Below are 17745 nucleotides of genomic sequence, written 5' to 3' on the forward strand. Positions count from 1 at the left end.
AAAGACAAGGAAGAAGCAGAGAGAAAAGAAAGAAACAAAACTAAACAAAAAAAAAATTGGATAAAACTTTAAAACTTTGTTTGAACTTTATTCAAATGAATCCATTGTATTTTTTATACTGCATAGCACATGTGAATTATTGAAGAGACCAATTGTTAATTTTAATATTTTATTTGAAATCCCATTAAGTTTATAATTTGACTGTTTACATATAATCAATAAGGCTATTTGATTATTTCATTAATTAATATTGGCAACTGATGGAGTGAAGTTTTCATCAAATTGTTTTGTTTCAATTAATTAATTAGTCAATCAATAAGAATGAATTTGAAAGTTACGTAATATCAAATTTGACTTTAATTTTAAATATATTAATATATATATATATATATATATATATATATATATATATATATATATATATATGTGTGTGTGTGTTTGTGTGTGTGTGTGTGTGTGATCTAATAATAAAATGGTAGAAAATGTTTCTACCATGGAGATCATCTATTATGCAAGTCATCTGCAAGTGATGAAAGTTATATTATACAAACGATAAAACAAACAGTAAAGAAAGGTCATGACTATGCAAGAGGGAAAGGAACTAAGAATTTATTTGAAAGAAATGAAAAGAACTAATTACAAATAAACATGCGAATGTTTTGAAGATCTTGTAAAGTTTGGTTAAATAATATTCCTTCTCTTTCTTATTAAATTATTGGACAATCAAACATTCATTCCAAAGTTTATTTACTGAACAAACAATTGAAAACTACCAAATGTAGTGACTAGGGGAAGAAGGGTCTGTATAACTTGTGAATAGACAATGGTTTTAATCAATCTCAAATGGTTTACTAGATATTGTTCTAAAAATTGTTCTCGAGTGAACTTTTCAGGAATGTTTTGAAATTGTGTGGATGTTGTTCTCTTGCAGCCTTTTCCCACTATCGCCCTTATTTTGGTTTACTTTTTCAACCAGTACCTGATACTCAAGTCTATTTTCTGACTAGGCCATTCAACAAATCTTGTGTCAGTTTTAGATTGCAACAAAGGATGAATTTCATGCTACTAATGGCACTCATTGCAAATGCCATTTTGGTTTCCTTTGAAACATCATAGGAGTTATCGATGACAGTTGCACATTCAACTTCGAATATTTTTTCCCCTGTGAGCACGAAACTTGTGTAATAAACATTTAAAAAAAACTTGAAATAGAGTCTTGTTTATTAAAAAATGTTGAAAAAAATATGATTGAATGATTATTCAGAAGTATTTGATACTTTTAAAAATTTAGATTTTATTTTTGATTTATTTTTTCAGTTTTTCAAAATTGTTTCATTGATATCTTTGATTCAATTAGGTGTTGCATTGAATTTTGTTTTCTGATCTAATGTAGCGATACTAATTCTGCTTGTGTGACAAATTGCTGTTTGTCGTTCTCCTTTAACTCTTCAAATGACCTTTCTCCAAAATGAGAAGTCACATATTGTTAATATAAGTTGTTACAGACGTTGATTGTTTTAAAAAAAATGATCACCAATTAAGATTCTACTGAAAATGAATTTAATTAAGATAATTTTCCTGTAAAGTTAAGGGACAAATATGTTCATAATCAAATAAATTCACAGATAGGTCGCAGTTTATTTTGCTATTTAATTACAATGAAACTCAAAAATGTTACTCATGAGTGATATAAGGAAGCTTTTATTTTCATTATTAAGTTAAAAGTAGCTACTCCAAACCCATTTTTAAAAACATAAATTCAGCAAATGTGTTAACTGTTAAGAAAAGTACTTATAATTCTAAGACTTTTGATACCTTAATCAAAATGATAGGGAAGTTATTAGTTAAAAAGTTATGCAACTTTGAACTTTGGACTTTTTTTGGTCGAATTTCAAATGGGCCAAAACCCCATTTTCAAATCTCGCTTACAGAATTATCCCAAACGACTCAAATTTCTGAACTTACAATACAAAACACTGACAAATCACCCAAATTTTTCAAGACTGTACTGTGACTGCAGCTTACCAATTAATTTTGGTTTGGAATAGCGAGTAAAAGCTAGTTACATGGCATCAAGTTTTCATATTATTTTCTATAAAAATGTCTACGGATTCTCAATACATGTTCTCTCTTGTTTTATCTAATTTCTCTTTTTATATATAGTCAGTTAAAAAATATTTTGAATGCTTGGTAATCAATTTGTATTTGTTTAACCAGTAAAATATTCGTTCCAAAACCATCGTAAATATTTATAACCGTGAATTTCATGATGATTTTAAAATTAGATATTTAAACTGTGATATTTTCAATTGATTTTTATTGTCACTAGTCACTACTTTTGCTTTCATATTTTGCTTTTGCATTGGATTTATCACTGTAGAATTTGAATCGTTGTTTCATTTCAATATACTATAAACATATTGACAGAAATGCTGGATCAGCAAGCATCTGTCAGAATGTTTTACTCAAAACATTTCATTTATGTGATAAAATATTTTTAAAACATAATTGCACAAATTTCAAATGAACATAAAGCAAATATTTGATTTCAATCCGTTCCTCATTTAATTATTTTTAAGTGGTATATAAATATTTCGTTAATATTTTTCTTGCTTGTATAAGCTCCTTAATTCAGTAAAAGAATTATTTGCACAATATTTATTATTTCATACCATTTTTTTACATTAATTTGTTAAAAAACTCAATAAACAAATAAATAAATAAAATAGCAAGTGAATAAATACATTGAGTAAAATAGAAAATTACTGAATTTATTGATTTTATTTATGTTATTGTTATACATCTCCGATGTAATTTTATGTTTTGTATTATTATATTATGTTGATGTGGGTGCTACTTTTGGTTGTTTTGTTGTTGCTTTCATTTTATTATGTTCTCACCAAAAAAGTTAGCTCATGTTTATATTAAAAAACGGGTGAAAAAATGAAACAAGGTAAAACTGCTTTCTATTTTATGTCTTTGGCGTGGCTTATTAAGAGATCTCAAGTTTTCATTTTAAACTTAGTAATTGAATGAAATTGAAAATTGTCAACTATTATTGATGATATTGAAATTTTGTTTTGAATATGATTTATAGAGAAAAGCTTAAAAGTAGCAACTCCAAACCAGTTGTTCAAATCTAACATACAGCAAATATGTTTCCTGTGATGGAAAGTACATATAATTCTTAGACTTTTTATACTACACTCAACATGATTGCGCAGTTAGTTCACGAGTTGTGCAACTTTGAACTTTGGACTTTTGGGTAGCATTTTAAATGGGCGAAACCCCCATTTTCAAATACCAAACAACTTGAACTTACACTACCTAACACTGACAAATCACCCAATTTTTTTCAAGACTGTGACTGTATGTTAAAAAGCTATGAATTATTGCATTAAGAATGCTTTAAAAAATATAATTTGCGCAATATTCGAATGTGACCTAAAAATTGCTGGAATCACCAATTTTCACAAATTTATTAAAAGTTAAAATAAAGCCACCTATATTTCAATAAGGCATCAAATAAAAGGCAAGAATGGGTACTCTTGAATAAAATCAAATTAATTAACCAAAATATTACTGATTCAAATTTGATAATGGAAAAAAATGAGGAAAAACAAGGAATTGCAAAAATTGACAGAAGTTAAAGAATACAGTTATATATATATACATACGTATATATATATATATATATATATATATATATATATATATATATATATATATATATATATATATATATATATATATATATATATATATAGATATATATAAAGTAGAATTGAAGCTTATTATTTTTTAAAATTTTCAGGGTGGGGGGGTTGAACTCGGAAATGTTAGAATTTCCATGAATTACACCAAACAATGGATCCAACTCGCAAAACAAAAGAGATGTCAGGCTTTCATTTGATTTTTTAATTCAGAAAAGTGAGTGGAGCAGGCACTTATGTTGGTAACAACAAGATATGAAGTGAGTAGAAAAGTGCCAGAAGACAATAGAGAATAAAAAATTTTTTTCGCGGCGGTGGTGGGGTTTGAACCTGCGACCTTATTGGTACGACAACTCCGCCTGGCAGGTGAGAGCGTGGCTCTACCGTGTGAGCTATCCACGAACACAAAAATATTCGTTTCAAACCCAAAGTCATTTCTAGATCCCTCTCTCACCCACTTCTTGAGATCGCTGATTCGTTCGCCACCATCGCGAAGTAATTTTGACCAGCTTAATAGCCAATATTCTCATCACAAACATATAACATAGAAACGATTGAGACATTGAGTATGCTCCGGTGTATGGGGTGAATTTTTAATTCAGAAAAGTGAGTGGAGCAGGCACTTATGTTGGTAACAACAAGATATGAAGTGAGTAGAAAAGTGCCAGAAGACAATAGAGAATAAAAAAAATTTTTCCCGCGGCGGTGGTGGGGTTTGAAGTGAGAGAGGGATCTAGAAATGACTTTGGGTTTGAAACGAATATTTTTGTGTTCGTGGATAGCTCACACGGTAGAGCCACGCTCTCACCTGCCAGGCGGAGTTGTCGTACCAATAAGGTCGCAGGTTCAAACCCCACCACCGCCGCGAAAAAATTTTTTTATTCTCTATTGTCTTCTGGCACTTTTCTACTCACTTCATATCTTGTTGCTTTCATTTGATACAACTTTATAAGCTAGAAAATAAATAAAAAGTTGGGTTTTTTCTCTGATTTTATTTTTCTAACATGATTTTTAAAAACTTAACTCCCGCAAATAATTTTTAAAGGTTTACTCAAAGAAAGGTCTGTTTTTCACCATTATTTTAATGCCACTTGTGAATAAATCCAATCATTGGGGTAGTTCAGCCTCCATGAAGTGCCAAAAGGGTATAAATTGGCTATCAAAAAAGCGTAATTTCTATGAAAGGTGTCTAACCTGAATCAATTTAACATATATTTCCAGCAACACTAAACAAACAAATTTGATATTTTTAGAAAGAAGAAAAGTAGCACTTTTACTATGTGCTAAAAACATGTTCTTCGCTCAATAATGAAGCAAATGATGACAGTTTTAAAAGCGTTATTTTGAGAGAAAAACTCCTACTGACGACAAAATCATGTGGTTTGGAGTAGCTATTAAAAGAGATATGAAGTTCAGATGTCTTACACCTCTTCCAATTTCGATATAAGTTCTGCCTCTTGTGTTTGATATATACAATGCTGTAATGATCTTCACACAGGTGCCAAATCAAGTGAGGATTTGAATGATGCCGTTGTTGGGGAGTCCAGTATCCTGCCTGGTAAATTGAATATTTGCCTTGATTAGTTTGATTTATTTCGACTTATTCATTGAGTTATCTTATTTAGTTTTTCCTGGAAAAAGAAACGAACCACCGTTTGTCTGCCCGCAGCTATTTCTTTACTTCATTGGCCTCTGTACTGTATCTGTCTCTGAAATTTGCTTTTGGAATCTTGTTTTCACATGTTTGATTTAAAGTAACAGTTTAGATAGAAGTGTTGAAATAATAGAAACCGAGTGTGTTTTGGAGTAAAATGAAAGCTTTAAACAATCATTTTGTGATATGTAGACATGGGTCTCAATACTTAGTTCTGAATGTCAATCACTTTCACCCATGTTTGCCAGTAATTTTGTGCTCAATGATAGAAATTTAACTGTAATGTATGGAACAATGTTGATCCTCAACCCATTAAAAAAAAAAAAGATTTGATTATTATTATTATTATCATCATCATCATCATCATCATCATCATCATCATCATCATCATCATCATCATCATCACTTCCACCACCACCACCACCAATACTTTTTGTTCTCCAGGAGTAGGAAGACCTTACAACTTTGATGAGGGAGACAGCAGCCCTGGTGGTCGGAGGCCAACAACGCCAGGATTGAGTGGACGCAAGACTCCAGGGAGATCTTCTCCTGGCAGTGAAATGCTAACTCTAGACCAGTTTTTGAAGGAAGCCAACAAATCTCCAAGGAATGTCAATGACAGCAAGAATGAGGAGTCACGCCAAGTGGTAGGCCTTTTGATTTTCCATAACTAGATTGGTGACTATCTATCAAGCACTATTGCAAGTGATTTATGTGGAATTATGTAAAAAAGTAGCATGATTGATGAGTGAATTTTATAGACCCAATGAATATTCATATGGCCTTGCCCGAGAGAGAAAGCGTCCCTGCACATGTGCAATCACTTAAAAAGTGAACCTTGCAAAGCAATCATCGTGTTTTTAATTCTCTTGGATTTAGAATTAATTACCTACTTATATTGATGCAATTGTTATTGAAAATATATTATTTTGTGCTTAAATTATCATGTGATGATTCGTGGATTATGATTTTGTTCTTCAATTATTAAGATATTAAGTGGATTGTTATCGATTTCATTTTATTGTGCGTGATTTCGCGCTTGCACTTATTTATTAAGACAATGGCGTCGGACGCCCCACTGACCCAATTCCTTAACAGGACGGTGTGTAACAACGAAACCAAAAATAACAGTGATGACGGTGAAAATAGGAGTGATGTGTCGAGTAAGACTGAAGGTAGGAAGAAGGGCGAGCCTTCCAAAGTAAAGAGAAGTAAAAAATCTGATAATGGTGGCGACGGCGAACTTTCAGAAATTAAACAACAACTTAATAAACTCATGGCGATCATTCCGGTTGTCACGGAGTTAAAAAATGCATACGATAAGGAGATGACAGAATGTGACACGCTGAACGACTACGAAACAATTAACAATGTTAATGATGGACAAGAAGACGGTGTAGTGTCAGAAGCACAAACGTCTTCATCAATCTCCTATTTTAAAGATGTATCAGGTACAAAGGAAATTGAAGGGCCTCTAATTAACGAGGACCTAGCAAAGGGAATTAATAATATCCTGTGCAACGGAATGCAAATATTGGATAGGGACCAACTATTTCTAAATTATATAAAACCTACAAATTGTGGCAGAATGGAGACTCTTACTTGTAATCCAGAAATTTTTAAGATGGTCCAAAAAGAAACTAGACAAACTGACTCGAGTATTCAAAAAATACAAACAACACTCGTGAAAAGCTTATGCGCCATGACGATGTGTTTCGAAAAACTGACCAAAATAAATATAGATTCAGTTTGTCAACAGGACATAGACTCCATCACTAATTCCTGTGCAGATTCCGTGGCGTTATTAGCAGACGGATCACACAGCCTGGATTTACATAGACGACAGAATTTTAAATCTGAAGTAAAATTGGAATTCTCGTCATTGTGTTCTGAGCAGTATCCGTGCGAGGACTCTCTTTTTGGAAAACAATTGACAGAGAAAGTCAAAGATGTCTCGGAAACCCTGAAGGTTTCTCAAAGAGTCAATCGTGTCAAACCATACCAAAGACATCAAAACAAGCCGTTCTTTTTAAAGAAAAGGTTATCTTTTTTAGATGGGAAAAACCCTGTGTACAACAACAGGGGAAAACATTACAAAAACAACAACAACAACAACAACAACAACAACAAATACCAGAACTTCAGCAACAAAACTCGACAACAGGGTCGTCGCAACAAACCATATTAAATGTAAGTGAAGGAAACGATTTAGCTTTAGGTGGTCGAACAAGGCATTTTATTCATAATTGGGAAAAAATCACAGAAGACAAAATAATTTTACAATGTGTCAAAGGCTGTAAAATCCAATTCATTTCTCCACCAATTCAAAATAAAATTCCCCATCAATTGAAATTTAATGCACAGGAAACCATAGCATTAAGGGCTATAATTGGAGAATTATTGAAACAAGAAGTAATTGAGGAAAGCACTGTTGAAGAGGGAGATTACATGAATAATATTTTCTTAAGAGAGAAAAGATCGAATAACAACAAATACAGACCCATTCTTAATCTCAAATGCTTGAATAAAAATTTTGTTAAATTTACTCACTTCAAGATGGAGGGACTAACTACGTGCCTTAATCTCATGCAACAAAATTGCTACATGGCATGTATTGATATATCCAATGCTTTTCATAGCATTCCAATGCACCCCGATTTTACAAAATACTTAAAATTTATGTTTGAGGGTCAAGTTTATAAATATATGGTTTTGCCTCAGGGGTTTCGAGATAGCCCAAGACTGTTTACCAAAATTTTAAAACCAGGTTAGGTTTTTTGAGACAAAGAGGTTTTTTGTCTTGTGTGTACATTGATGATTTCTATCTACAAGGCTCTAATCATAAAGCATGTCAGGAAAACGTTATAATTACGAAGCAACTTCTGACTTCGTTAGGTTTTGAACTCTCTGATAAATCTATATATGAACCTACGCAAAAGCTATTACATTTAGGTTTCATTCTAGATTCGACACTGATGAAAATAAGTTTAGGTGAGGATAAAAGAAATCATATCATCCAGATGTCAAAGAATGTGATGAGTCATACCTCCCTTACAGTAAGGGAATTAGCAAGATTAATTGGAGTCTTTGTGGCTAGTTTTCCAGCGGTTGAATATGGTCCGCTATATTATAGAGAACTGGAAATGCTTAAAATCAAATCATTAGAGACAAATTATAATTGTAATAACCTTACCACTCTTAATGAAGCATGTGTACAAGAAATACAATGGTGGATTAAAGAGGGAGTTTATAGTGGGAAAATGATTTCTCATGGTAATGCAGATGTCACTATTCAAACAGACGCATCTAGTTATGCATGGGGGGCAGTTTTCAATGATAGAAATACACACGGCATGTGGACAGAAGAGGAGTCCAAACTCCACATAAATGTTCTCGAAATCAAAGCAGGGTTGTTGGGTATTCAGTCCCTATGTGATTTTAAGAATTGTCATATACAGATCCAAATGGATAATCAGACTGCCGCTTCATACATTAATAATCTTGGGGGTACACACTCTAGACTTGTTAACTATTATACTAAACAAATCATCTTGTGGTGTAAAGAAAGAGGAATCTGGTTGTCTGCTTGTCATATAGCTGGAAAATCAAATATAGCCGATTCACACAGTAGGAAAGTTAGAATTCATACAGAATGGAAATTACACCCAGAAGTTTTTGATAGGTTATGTGAGAAATTTGGATGCCCTGAAATAGATCTGTTTGCTTCTCGTGCAAACAGACAATTACCTATATATATGTCTTTCTATCCCGATCCTGAAGTCTGCGCCATTAACTCATTTCAACATAAATGGGATACTTACGGATATATCTTCCCACCATTTAATCTTATCTCCAGGATTCTCAGGAAAATCCAAGAAGACCAAAGTACAAAGATATTGATGGTCGTGCCACACTGGACAATAGCTCCTTGGTATCCAAAACTTATGGAAATGATGTGCCTTCCTCCTCTTTTTCTGAAGAAAGCCAAAATGTTAATTTTACCATCAAACCACTCAGCAGTACATCCATTATACCCAAAACTCCAACTGATGGCATGTGTCTTATCAGGAACAATTTCAAAAGACAAGGGTTGTCCCGACGAGTTGTCAAGACTTTAATGAAAGGCTGGAGACAAAATACTGTTAAACAATACAATGTTTACCTTAAGAAATGGATTGAGTTTTGTTCTGATAAACAGTGGGATGTCGAGGAATATAGTGTTTCACACTGTCTAGAATTTTTATTAAACCTTTCTAAAAAAGGACTTTGTTATAGTGCAGTTAATACTGCTCGTTCTGCATTATCTTGCATTTTCGACCAACCTTCCATCGGAGATGATAACAAAATAAAACGTTTGATGAGAAGTATTTTCTTGGCTCACCCAAGCAAACCAAGATACACCAAAATTTGGGACGTTTCAATATTGTTAAAATTTTTGGAAAAATGCTCACCTTGTAAGGAATTAACTTTACAAATGCTCACTTTAAAATTAGTCACATTATGTGCCTTAGTCACTAGACAAAGATGCCAAACCATTCACTCGTTAAATTTAGAAGAGTGTCATATTACACAAACTCGGGCCATCTTTCATGTTTCTAAATTATTGAAACATAATACCCCGAAAAATAATGAAAATTCCATAGTATTACCGGGATACACATCTAATAAACGATTATGTGTTGTAACGTATTTGCAAGAATATATAAAACGAACTAAACCTTTTAGAAATTCATCTCAACTATTTTTGAGTTATGCATGTCCACATAAACCGGTAACTAAGGAAACAATCGGTCGATGGATTAAATTGACTCTTATGAAGTCGGGAATAAATACACAAATATTCAAAGCACACAGCACCAGGGCTGTGAGCACGTCAGCTATTACTAAAGATGTAGATATTTCTGTCATACTTAAGGCAGCAGCATGGTCTGGTCAGAAGACGTTTGCTAAATTCTACAATAAACCAATTGTAAAAGATGATGGAACTGCATTTTGGAAAGCAGTGTTACGGAAAGCACGTTGATGTGAGTAATTTATCCTTATTATGAACATAATTATCAGTGTCTGGATTTAACAACAGGCTGATATTGAAAACATCAATGACCAATTACAGTAATTTTTACTGAAATCATAATATGGCACCTTGTTACTCAGTGTCTGGCGGAATCACAGACTGAGTTATATTTAATACCTCAATGACAATCTATGCAGTGTCTGGCTTAGGACAAAGGCTGCAAATAGATTAAACATGATTAACCTGTGTCTGAATTTAGTCACAGAGTTATGAATGTATATCATAACTATCTATGCAGTGTCTGGCTTAGGACACAGGCTGCAATAGTTTTGAAAAACTTTTTACATACTTAATGATGAAAGTAGATATGGAACCTCATGGCTTAGGACATCGTTCCTTTTATCATAGGTTTTAACGTTTTAATATAGCATAATGAAAGAATATGCTTATAATTGTGTATGTCCGTTTATATATTGGATCGCTACAATAGCTGTTACGGCTTTTAAGTCTCGGGCAAGGCCATATGAATATTCATTGGGTCTAGAAAATTAGAAAATTAAACGAGACTTACCTGTAAGTTGAAGTTTGATTGGAATTTTATAGACCCAAGAATATTCTTAGGCCTTGACCGCCCTTCCCAATTTCATCCCACCCCATGAATGTATACATCGTTTTGCAAAATTGCAAATCAATTTGAGGCCTTTTAATTAGATAATTGATGGTAACAGCTATTGTAGCCTATTAGCTTTAAATAGTGATTGCGCATGTGCAGGGACGCTTTCTCTCTCGGTCAAGGCCTAAGAATATTCTTGGGTCTATAAAATTCCAATCAAACTTCAACTTACAGGTAAGTCTCGTTTAATTTTCTAAGTATATTTTATCTTATAATACTTCATTCGCTACGTGCATTGCAAGGGGATTCTCCGCCCGCTTCACGATCATCGTATGGTACCTCTCGCCATTGCATGTGCCAGTCGTCTCAACACACACTCAGTTGAGTCTTATCATCAATGTCTTCACACATCGTTTGACACAATTCGGTATATTTCTTTGGATTAAGCTCCTACAAACAATTTCTGACATCTCGTTGTTTAAGTAATTTACAATTGTATTTTTGAACATTGTCGACAAGATTTCTCGCTAATTAAAAAAATTTAAAGATTATATTTAATTTGGAACCCAAACGGATGTCTTTGGTTTAGTTTTATTTTGCCGACTGTCAATTTTTGGTAGTATTTTTAAAGCTGGAGAACAAACCTTGATTGATTGGTAAACGTTTAAAATTCCCTACAATTATGTTTTGGTTCTCCATTGTCGTTGAAGTATTGAAAAGTAGTGCAGAGCAGTCCTTGTTTTTTATTTATTTATTTTTTTTAAATTTATTTTGATTTTAATTAGGCAAGATTATCTAGAGATCTGAGGGGTTTTTTTGGATTATTTTTTTGGTGGTTTTGGTTAGTTTAGGTATAGTAAAAGACTTAGTTTTCGTTTTTTCCTATTAGGGCTAGTCAAAGGTACTAGGTTTTATTTTTTGTTTTAGGGTTAGTTAAATGAATACTACAGTTTTTGCCCTTAGCTCGAGGAATGTGCAGAAGGCCACGACCTTCACTGATCGAAGGCAAAGTCAGAAATAAATTCAAGTGGTCTTGGTTGGAAAATAAGGATATAAAGATAAAAATAGAGAATTTCTTTCCTATTATGATTATGTCAGAAAAATAACTTTTGATGGGGCAGTTTACTGTATACACTGCAAAGCCAGATTGAGTTACGGCATAGCTGCCAACCAGTACGATAAAATCGTACTTAGTACGATTTGGCCAATCCAGAAAAAGAAAAAAAATCCAGAAAAACCCCCCCCAAAAAACTAATGCTCACACCAATGCAGCTGTCTTTGCCCTCTTCAGGAACTCTGAGCTGAACTCACTGTCATAGCATGGAGTGCTATTAGACTTGACAATGAGAAGTCCTGAAATCATGTCTGTGCTCAGGCTGCCCCTGAAGTCAGTCTTATTTTTCCTAACTTGACTCAGAGTTCCTGAAGAGGGCAAAGACAGCCACAAAGGAGGCTGTTAAGCCCAAGCCTCGGTAATCTGCTTCTGTCACCACCTCCCCATCACTTATGCCTACCCAGTATGATGATAAAGGTAAGCTTCTCTTAGTATTTCAGTTCTGACCATTCTAGTACTTAAGTACATTAAGAAATATGCCATTTTAAGACATGAATTGGGCGTCTGCGCCGCACTGCGTATAATAATACGTTTTTGCATTTTGAAAAGTTGGCAGCTATGAGTTACGGTACAAAGGGAATCGTGTGTCTCCAAAATAATAAAAGCAAAAGGTATGCAAAATGTATAAATTCTTTTCATGTTTTCTCACAAAGTACAGTCTAATCTGAGCCATCTTCTCTGTAATGGAATTGATATAGCTAATTTCATATTCTAGGTTTGTTCCCAAATATTTTGATAGATTATATCCAACCCCACCAAGAGTAAAGACTGGGAATTTTGTTTTCTTCTTCTCATACTGAAATTAAACTAAGAGTAACTGTCTCAATACTGAGACAAAGCTTAGTTTGCTCAATTATGACTCAATATTTTATTCTTTTAAAAATTTTTTTCTTTTGGTGACTTCAATCTAAAAACACTATTATTACTGTACTCTAACTGTAAGTTTTGATCACGAATAGAAAAAGAAGTAAGACAACTATCCCCTCCCTTTATGTTCAGACAGGCAAATTGATTTGTGAATGGAAGAGACCAGTTAGGTGCCGGATTTGTAAACAAAGGTCTAGAAGCACATGGCAAAACACATGTTCCTGTCATGACAGCTCACGTTCCAATGTAAATTATAGAAAATAATAACCTTTAAAATTGGCTGTTAGGTGGCAAAAGAAACAAATATTCATAAATACTCGATCACGCGTCAAATAATATCTAAATATTGATTTTTTATTAAACAAATGGTAAAATTTATCAAAAATTACTGTCAGTCTATTTTTAAACCACGGTAAAGTTAATTCTCCAAAATTAATGCACTTGTGTGAACAAAACAAGAACTAGTTGAAATCTGGTTTTCGGAATAATTTAGCCATTTACAAAGAATTTAACTAAATAACAATTTTATTTGTACGTGTTTGTTTTTAACTGAATGTGTATTATCTACAATTTGAACGACAAAAACGGGAGACCTGTTTTGTGGGCAACGTTGTCCGGCTGCTCAAGTTCCTAATCACCGGCAAAGAATGGCAGTCCAAGCAAAGGTAAGATTCCAATTTCAGTGTTCGAGTTTGTAATTTGTATTGATTGGTTTTGAGAGCAGGAAACGATTTAGTTCAATGTTAATCCATAATAGCTTTCGGGTATTTAACTTTGGATGTCTCCCAGGCATAATTTTAGAATGCTTTGTTTATTTGTTTTAATTTCACTTCGCAATTTGACTGTCACTGTCAGTGTCAGGCATTACAGTACAGCTTCACTCGCCGATTCTCACTTACAGAGTTTACATTTCCTTCACTCATGTCTGCTTCATGCTCATTCAGTGAGTGATTCGAATACTGTGTGAGAGAACACACTTTTCGTAATTTATGACATTTTATGGGTAACGTTTACAGTCTAGAACATGTGTCAGTCATAACTTGACCAAAAAACAAAACAGAAAGGAACAAAAAAAAACCAAAAAAAGCAGACACCCTCCTCCTCAGTAGTTAGAATCTCAAGTTTTTTTAATCCTCATCTTTCGTGGTGGGTACCTTTCACGGTTTGTCATATTTTATTGACTCTCGCTCTTTCCTGTCCTGATAATAGATTTCAAAACAATCTTTAGGTCTTCATTCTCTCATTATAATTATCTGTTCATGACTGGAACAGGAACAAGACAAAGGCAGAGGGTCTCTGCCATCGATTTTCAATATCTTGTGTTGTTTGAGGGATTTAAGTTGGTAGCCGCTTTTGCCACATAAGACTTTTTGTTACTGATTTTGAGTCGATGGGCGAAGGAATGGCAGAGAGGGAGGAAGGGGTGAAAAAATGAGAATGTCTAGGAAAGGGGGAGGGTAGGGAGATAAAAAAAAAAAAAAAGAAGAAAAGAAAATGTCCCACTCAACCCCTTATCGCATCTTTGATATTTGGCAGGTGTCGAACTATATGTATGATGTTTTGGATCTTCCAAGCCGGTTCGCCTTATTTGGTCGGTAGCTGTGTGAAAGAAAACATATTTATATTGTAAAATGCAGGGAGTGCAAATAACGAAAATTGGTTATTCACAGACAGGTGTCTGGGAATAACCAATTTTCTTTATTCCCAGACACAGTTTTTTAAACAATTATCCACATTCCAGAATATGGAATGATCCACATTCCAGAATATGGAATGTTTCGTAATGCATATAGAAATAAGTAAAGTTAATAAAAATACATATAAAACATAAAATTAACCAACAATAAATCAGTCTTTACTACATATAATATATACACAATATGCATCTACTTTCAAGTGGGTGTCCTGGCCGAGTGGTTAATTCATCTGCCCTGGAAGGCTTGTCAGAATCGACATTGTGGTTCTGCCACTTTTTAACATTTTTATTATTCCGTCTTCTTTTTACAGGGCGGTGCAAGGGATAAATGTCTCAACCATCCTCCCCCCCCCCCCCTATCTCTCTCTTTTTAAAATTCTCTCTCTCTCTCTCTCTCTCTCTCTTTCTCTCTCTCTCTCTCTCTCTCTCTCTCTCTCTCTCTCTCTCTCTCTCTCTCTCTCTCTCTCTCTCTCTCTCTCTCTCTCTCTCTCTCTCTCTCTCTCTCTCTCTCTCTCTCTCTCGGTTCCTTTCTAGCAAATTGCCATAGTCGTCAACACTCTGATCTCTAACAGTATCTAAAAAGAATAAATAATTAAAAATCAAACAGACATATTCAGAGAGCGACCAAATGGCAATGGTCAGATAGAGGGGGAAAAAACAATAATTTTTTATTTTAAAAAAAAAAAAAAACAATTTTAAGAAATTCATGCTCAGAAACGAAACAAGGCTAAACAAAAAAAGGAGAAAAGAATAGACTCGCTCAAAAAAAAAAAAAAAAAGAAAGGGGGGGGGGGGGAAGCAATCGAATTCGAATCTGTGCAGCTAAAAGGAGCAACGAGTTTTCCTTGGCTCAAGAAAAATGAAAATGAAAAAAAAAGTGTTTACGTTTTTGTATGAGTATTGTGTGTGTGTGTGGGGGGGGGGGGGTGTTAAAGTTTTATACACATCCCTGTTACCCAATCAATTTTGGGGATAATGATAAAGAGGGGCCTGATCCTACAACTCTTTATGGATTTACCTTGGATTGAAATGAAAACTAAACCTCTCTTATTACTTTAGATTACCTACTTTTATTTCATACGTTTTTTATGAAGAAGAAGCTTTTAGGATTTTGTAATTCATATGAAACACCAAATGATGTCTTATCTAAATTTTGCCTGAGGAATAATAAGCCAACAATTGTGAAAAGCTCTCTCTATTGATAGAATTATCAAAAATGTTATTTGTGATCAGATATTTTATTTGACTTTAAAGTGAAATCTAGAGGCTTTTAAAATATCAATGTTTATTAGACTTTTCTTATGTGATCAGAAAGTTATATACAGGAAAAAATTGATCAAATGAGTTGACCAGAAGGTAAATAAAAGCCCATTTTTTAAAAAGCTAATCGACATTGGTTATGTAATCTTGCCTTCATGAAACCTCTGATAAAATTAGACCTGACCCAACGGTTTTAACAACCTTGTGGTATCTGAGTTCCAGGTCCATTGTTTTCTAATGTTTTTATTGAATATCAGCAAACCATTAAGAAATATGTCATGTTTATATTCAATATTGAATGGTATTTATTCTTACATTGAAATAAGTGGTTCTTTAGAGTCATAAGGCTCATGGAACTGGAGTTTTTCCTGTTTCTGTAACATGAAGCAACAGGCCTTAAATAGTGCTTGATAACAGTAAATGGTATTTCATCTTACTTTGAAATAATTGGTCCTTTAGAGTCATAATGCTCATGGAACTGGAGTTTTTCCTGTAACATGAAGCAACATACTGTAACAAGTGCTTGCTGAACTCTGAATAAGTTGCACATTTACATTTTACATAGAGTTAGATCCAGTTATTCATTCAAACATTGCTATCTTAATTTCGAATTGCCATTTAATAAATATAAAGGTAAATAAATCCAATGAGAATAATTGATAAAATAAAGCAATTATAACTTTTATTCATTTTTTGGTCCATATGAATTTTACTTTATGATTTTGTGTGAGATGATATTGCTTTTTATGGGACCATGACAAAATGCTTTAGGATGCCATGCTTATCATTTTTTTTTTTTTCAGATCTAAATAACATTAGAACAAGAATGAGTCTCTGAATTCCTTTAATTGTTCTGGAAGCATTGGCCTGCCTATACCATGGGAATTAATCAATTTATATTCAGGAAGAAGTATCATTATTATTATTATTATCATCATCATATAATTCCTCATATATCATTATGGACCCTTCTTTGTTTTTTTTTTTATTGGAATTAATGTTTTTCGTCTATATTCTTCATAAAACCTCTCAGCTTTATTGACCTATCAAGTATAATCTAGAGACTAGAGAGCGGTGGTTAAGAAAATAGGACCATATTTTGCTTTCGAGCGTTTCTTAATTTTAAAAGCAGCTTACTGCAGTTTGTAAAGATTTTAAAAACTTTTTTCTAATGACAATGTCTAATACTACACATTAAAACCAATGCATATCTATCCCTATGTAATTTTTGGCAATGATCTCTCCAGTTTAATGGTATTGGCTCCTGTTTCTTTATACAAATGAGCTTGTTATACACTTGAAAGAAACATTTACATAGGGAAGTCAAGAAGAATATGGCAAAAGAAATCTGCTTCCTGGATTCCTTGGTTATGAATACGAAATTTAAAAAGAAATGGCAATGATCTCTTTATCTTGTCTATCATTTAACTTTCTAATTATTTGTTAAAGTTTATTATATCCTTTTTTATATTTATAATTTAATTTATCAATAAGATAAGAGTCCTGATGAATCCATTTATGTAGTTGATTTGTAATGGTAGTAGAATTTGATAGATGGGACCATGTGGTGTTGCAGAACATATTTTTCAAAATCGTATTACATTGTTTCATTTATCAGCAACATCATATTATATACTGCAGTGACTTAATCACAAACTTTCTGCACTTCATATGCAAGACAGTGATGCTTTTGTGCTACATTTCTCGAAATATTCACAAAGTTTCTGTATTTTGTAAATAGACCATGGCGCTTTTGTCTTAACTGGTTAGTCGCAAATTCTGCCTTTGTATTCCATTTCTCAAATCAAATTCTT

At 33.2% G+C, this 17745-nt stretch overlaps 1 protein-coding gene across 9 annotated transcripts in view; it reads left to right on the plus strand.

The window, feature by feature from the left end:
- LOC144979489 (uncharacterized) overlaps nucleotides 1-17745 on the plus strand; it is a 215093-nt gene that overhangs the window by 184661 nt on the left and 12687 nt on the right. For all 9 annotated transcript variants that reach the window (XM_078926198.1, XM_078926172.1, XM_078926181.1 and 6 more), the window contains 2 exons: nucleotides 5212-5271; nucleotides 5812-6014. In XM_078926198.1, coding sequence (XP_078782324.1) covers nucleotides 5212-5271; nucleotides 5812-6014 — 263 coding nt within the window. The remainder of the gene's footprint in view (nucleotides 1-5211; nucleotides 5272-5811; nucleotides 6015-17745) is intronic.

This window comes from Berghia stephanieae, chromosome 1, assembly GCF_034508935.2.
Source record: "Berghia stephanieae isolate SIO BIC M18660-M18661 chromosome 1, UCSD_Bste_1.3, whole genome shotgun sequence".
Taxonomy (NCBI): domain Eukaryota; kingdom Metazoa; phylum Mollusca; class Gastropoda; order Nudibranchia; family Aeolidiidae; genus Berghia; species Berghia stephanieae.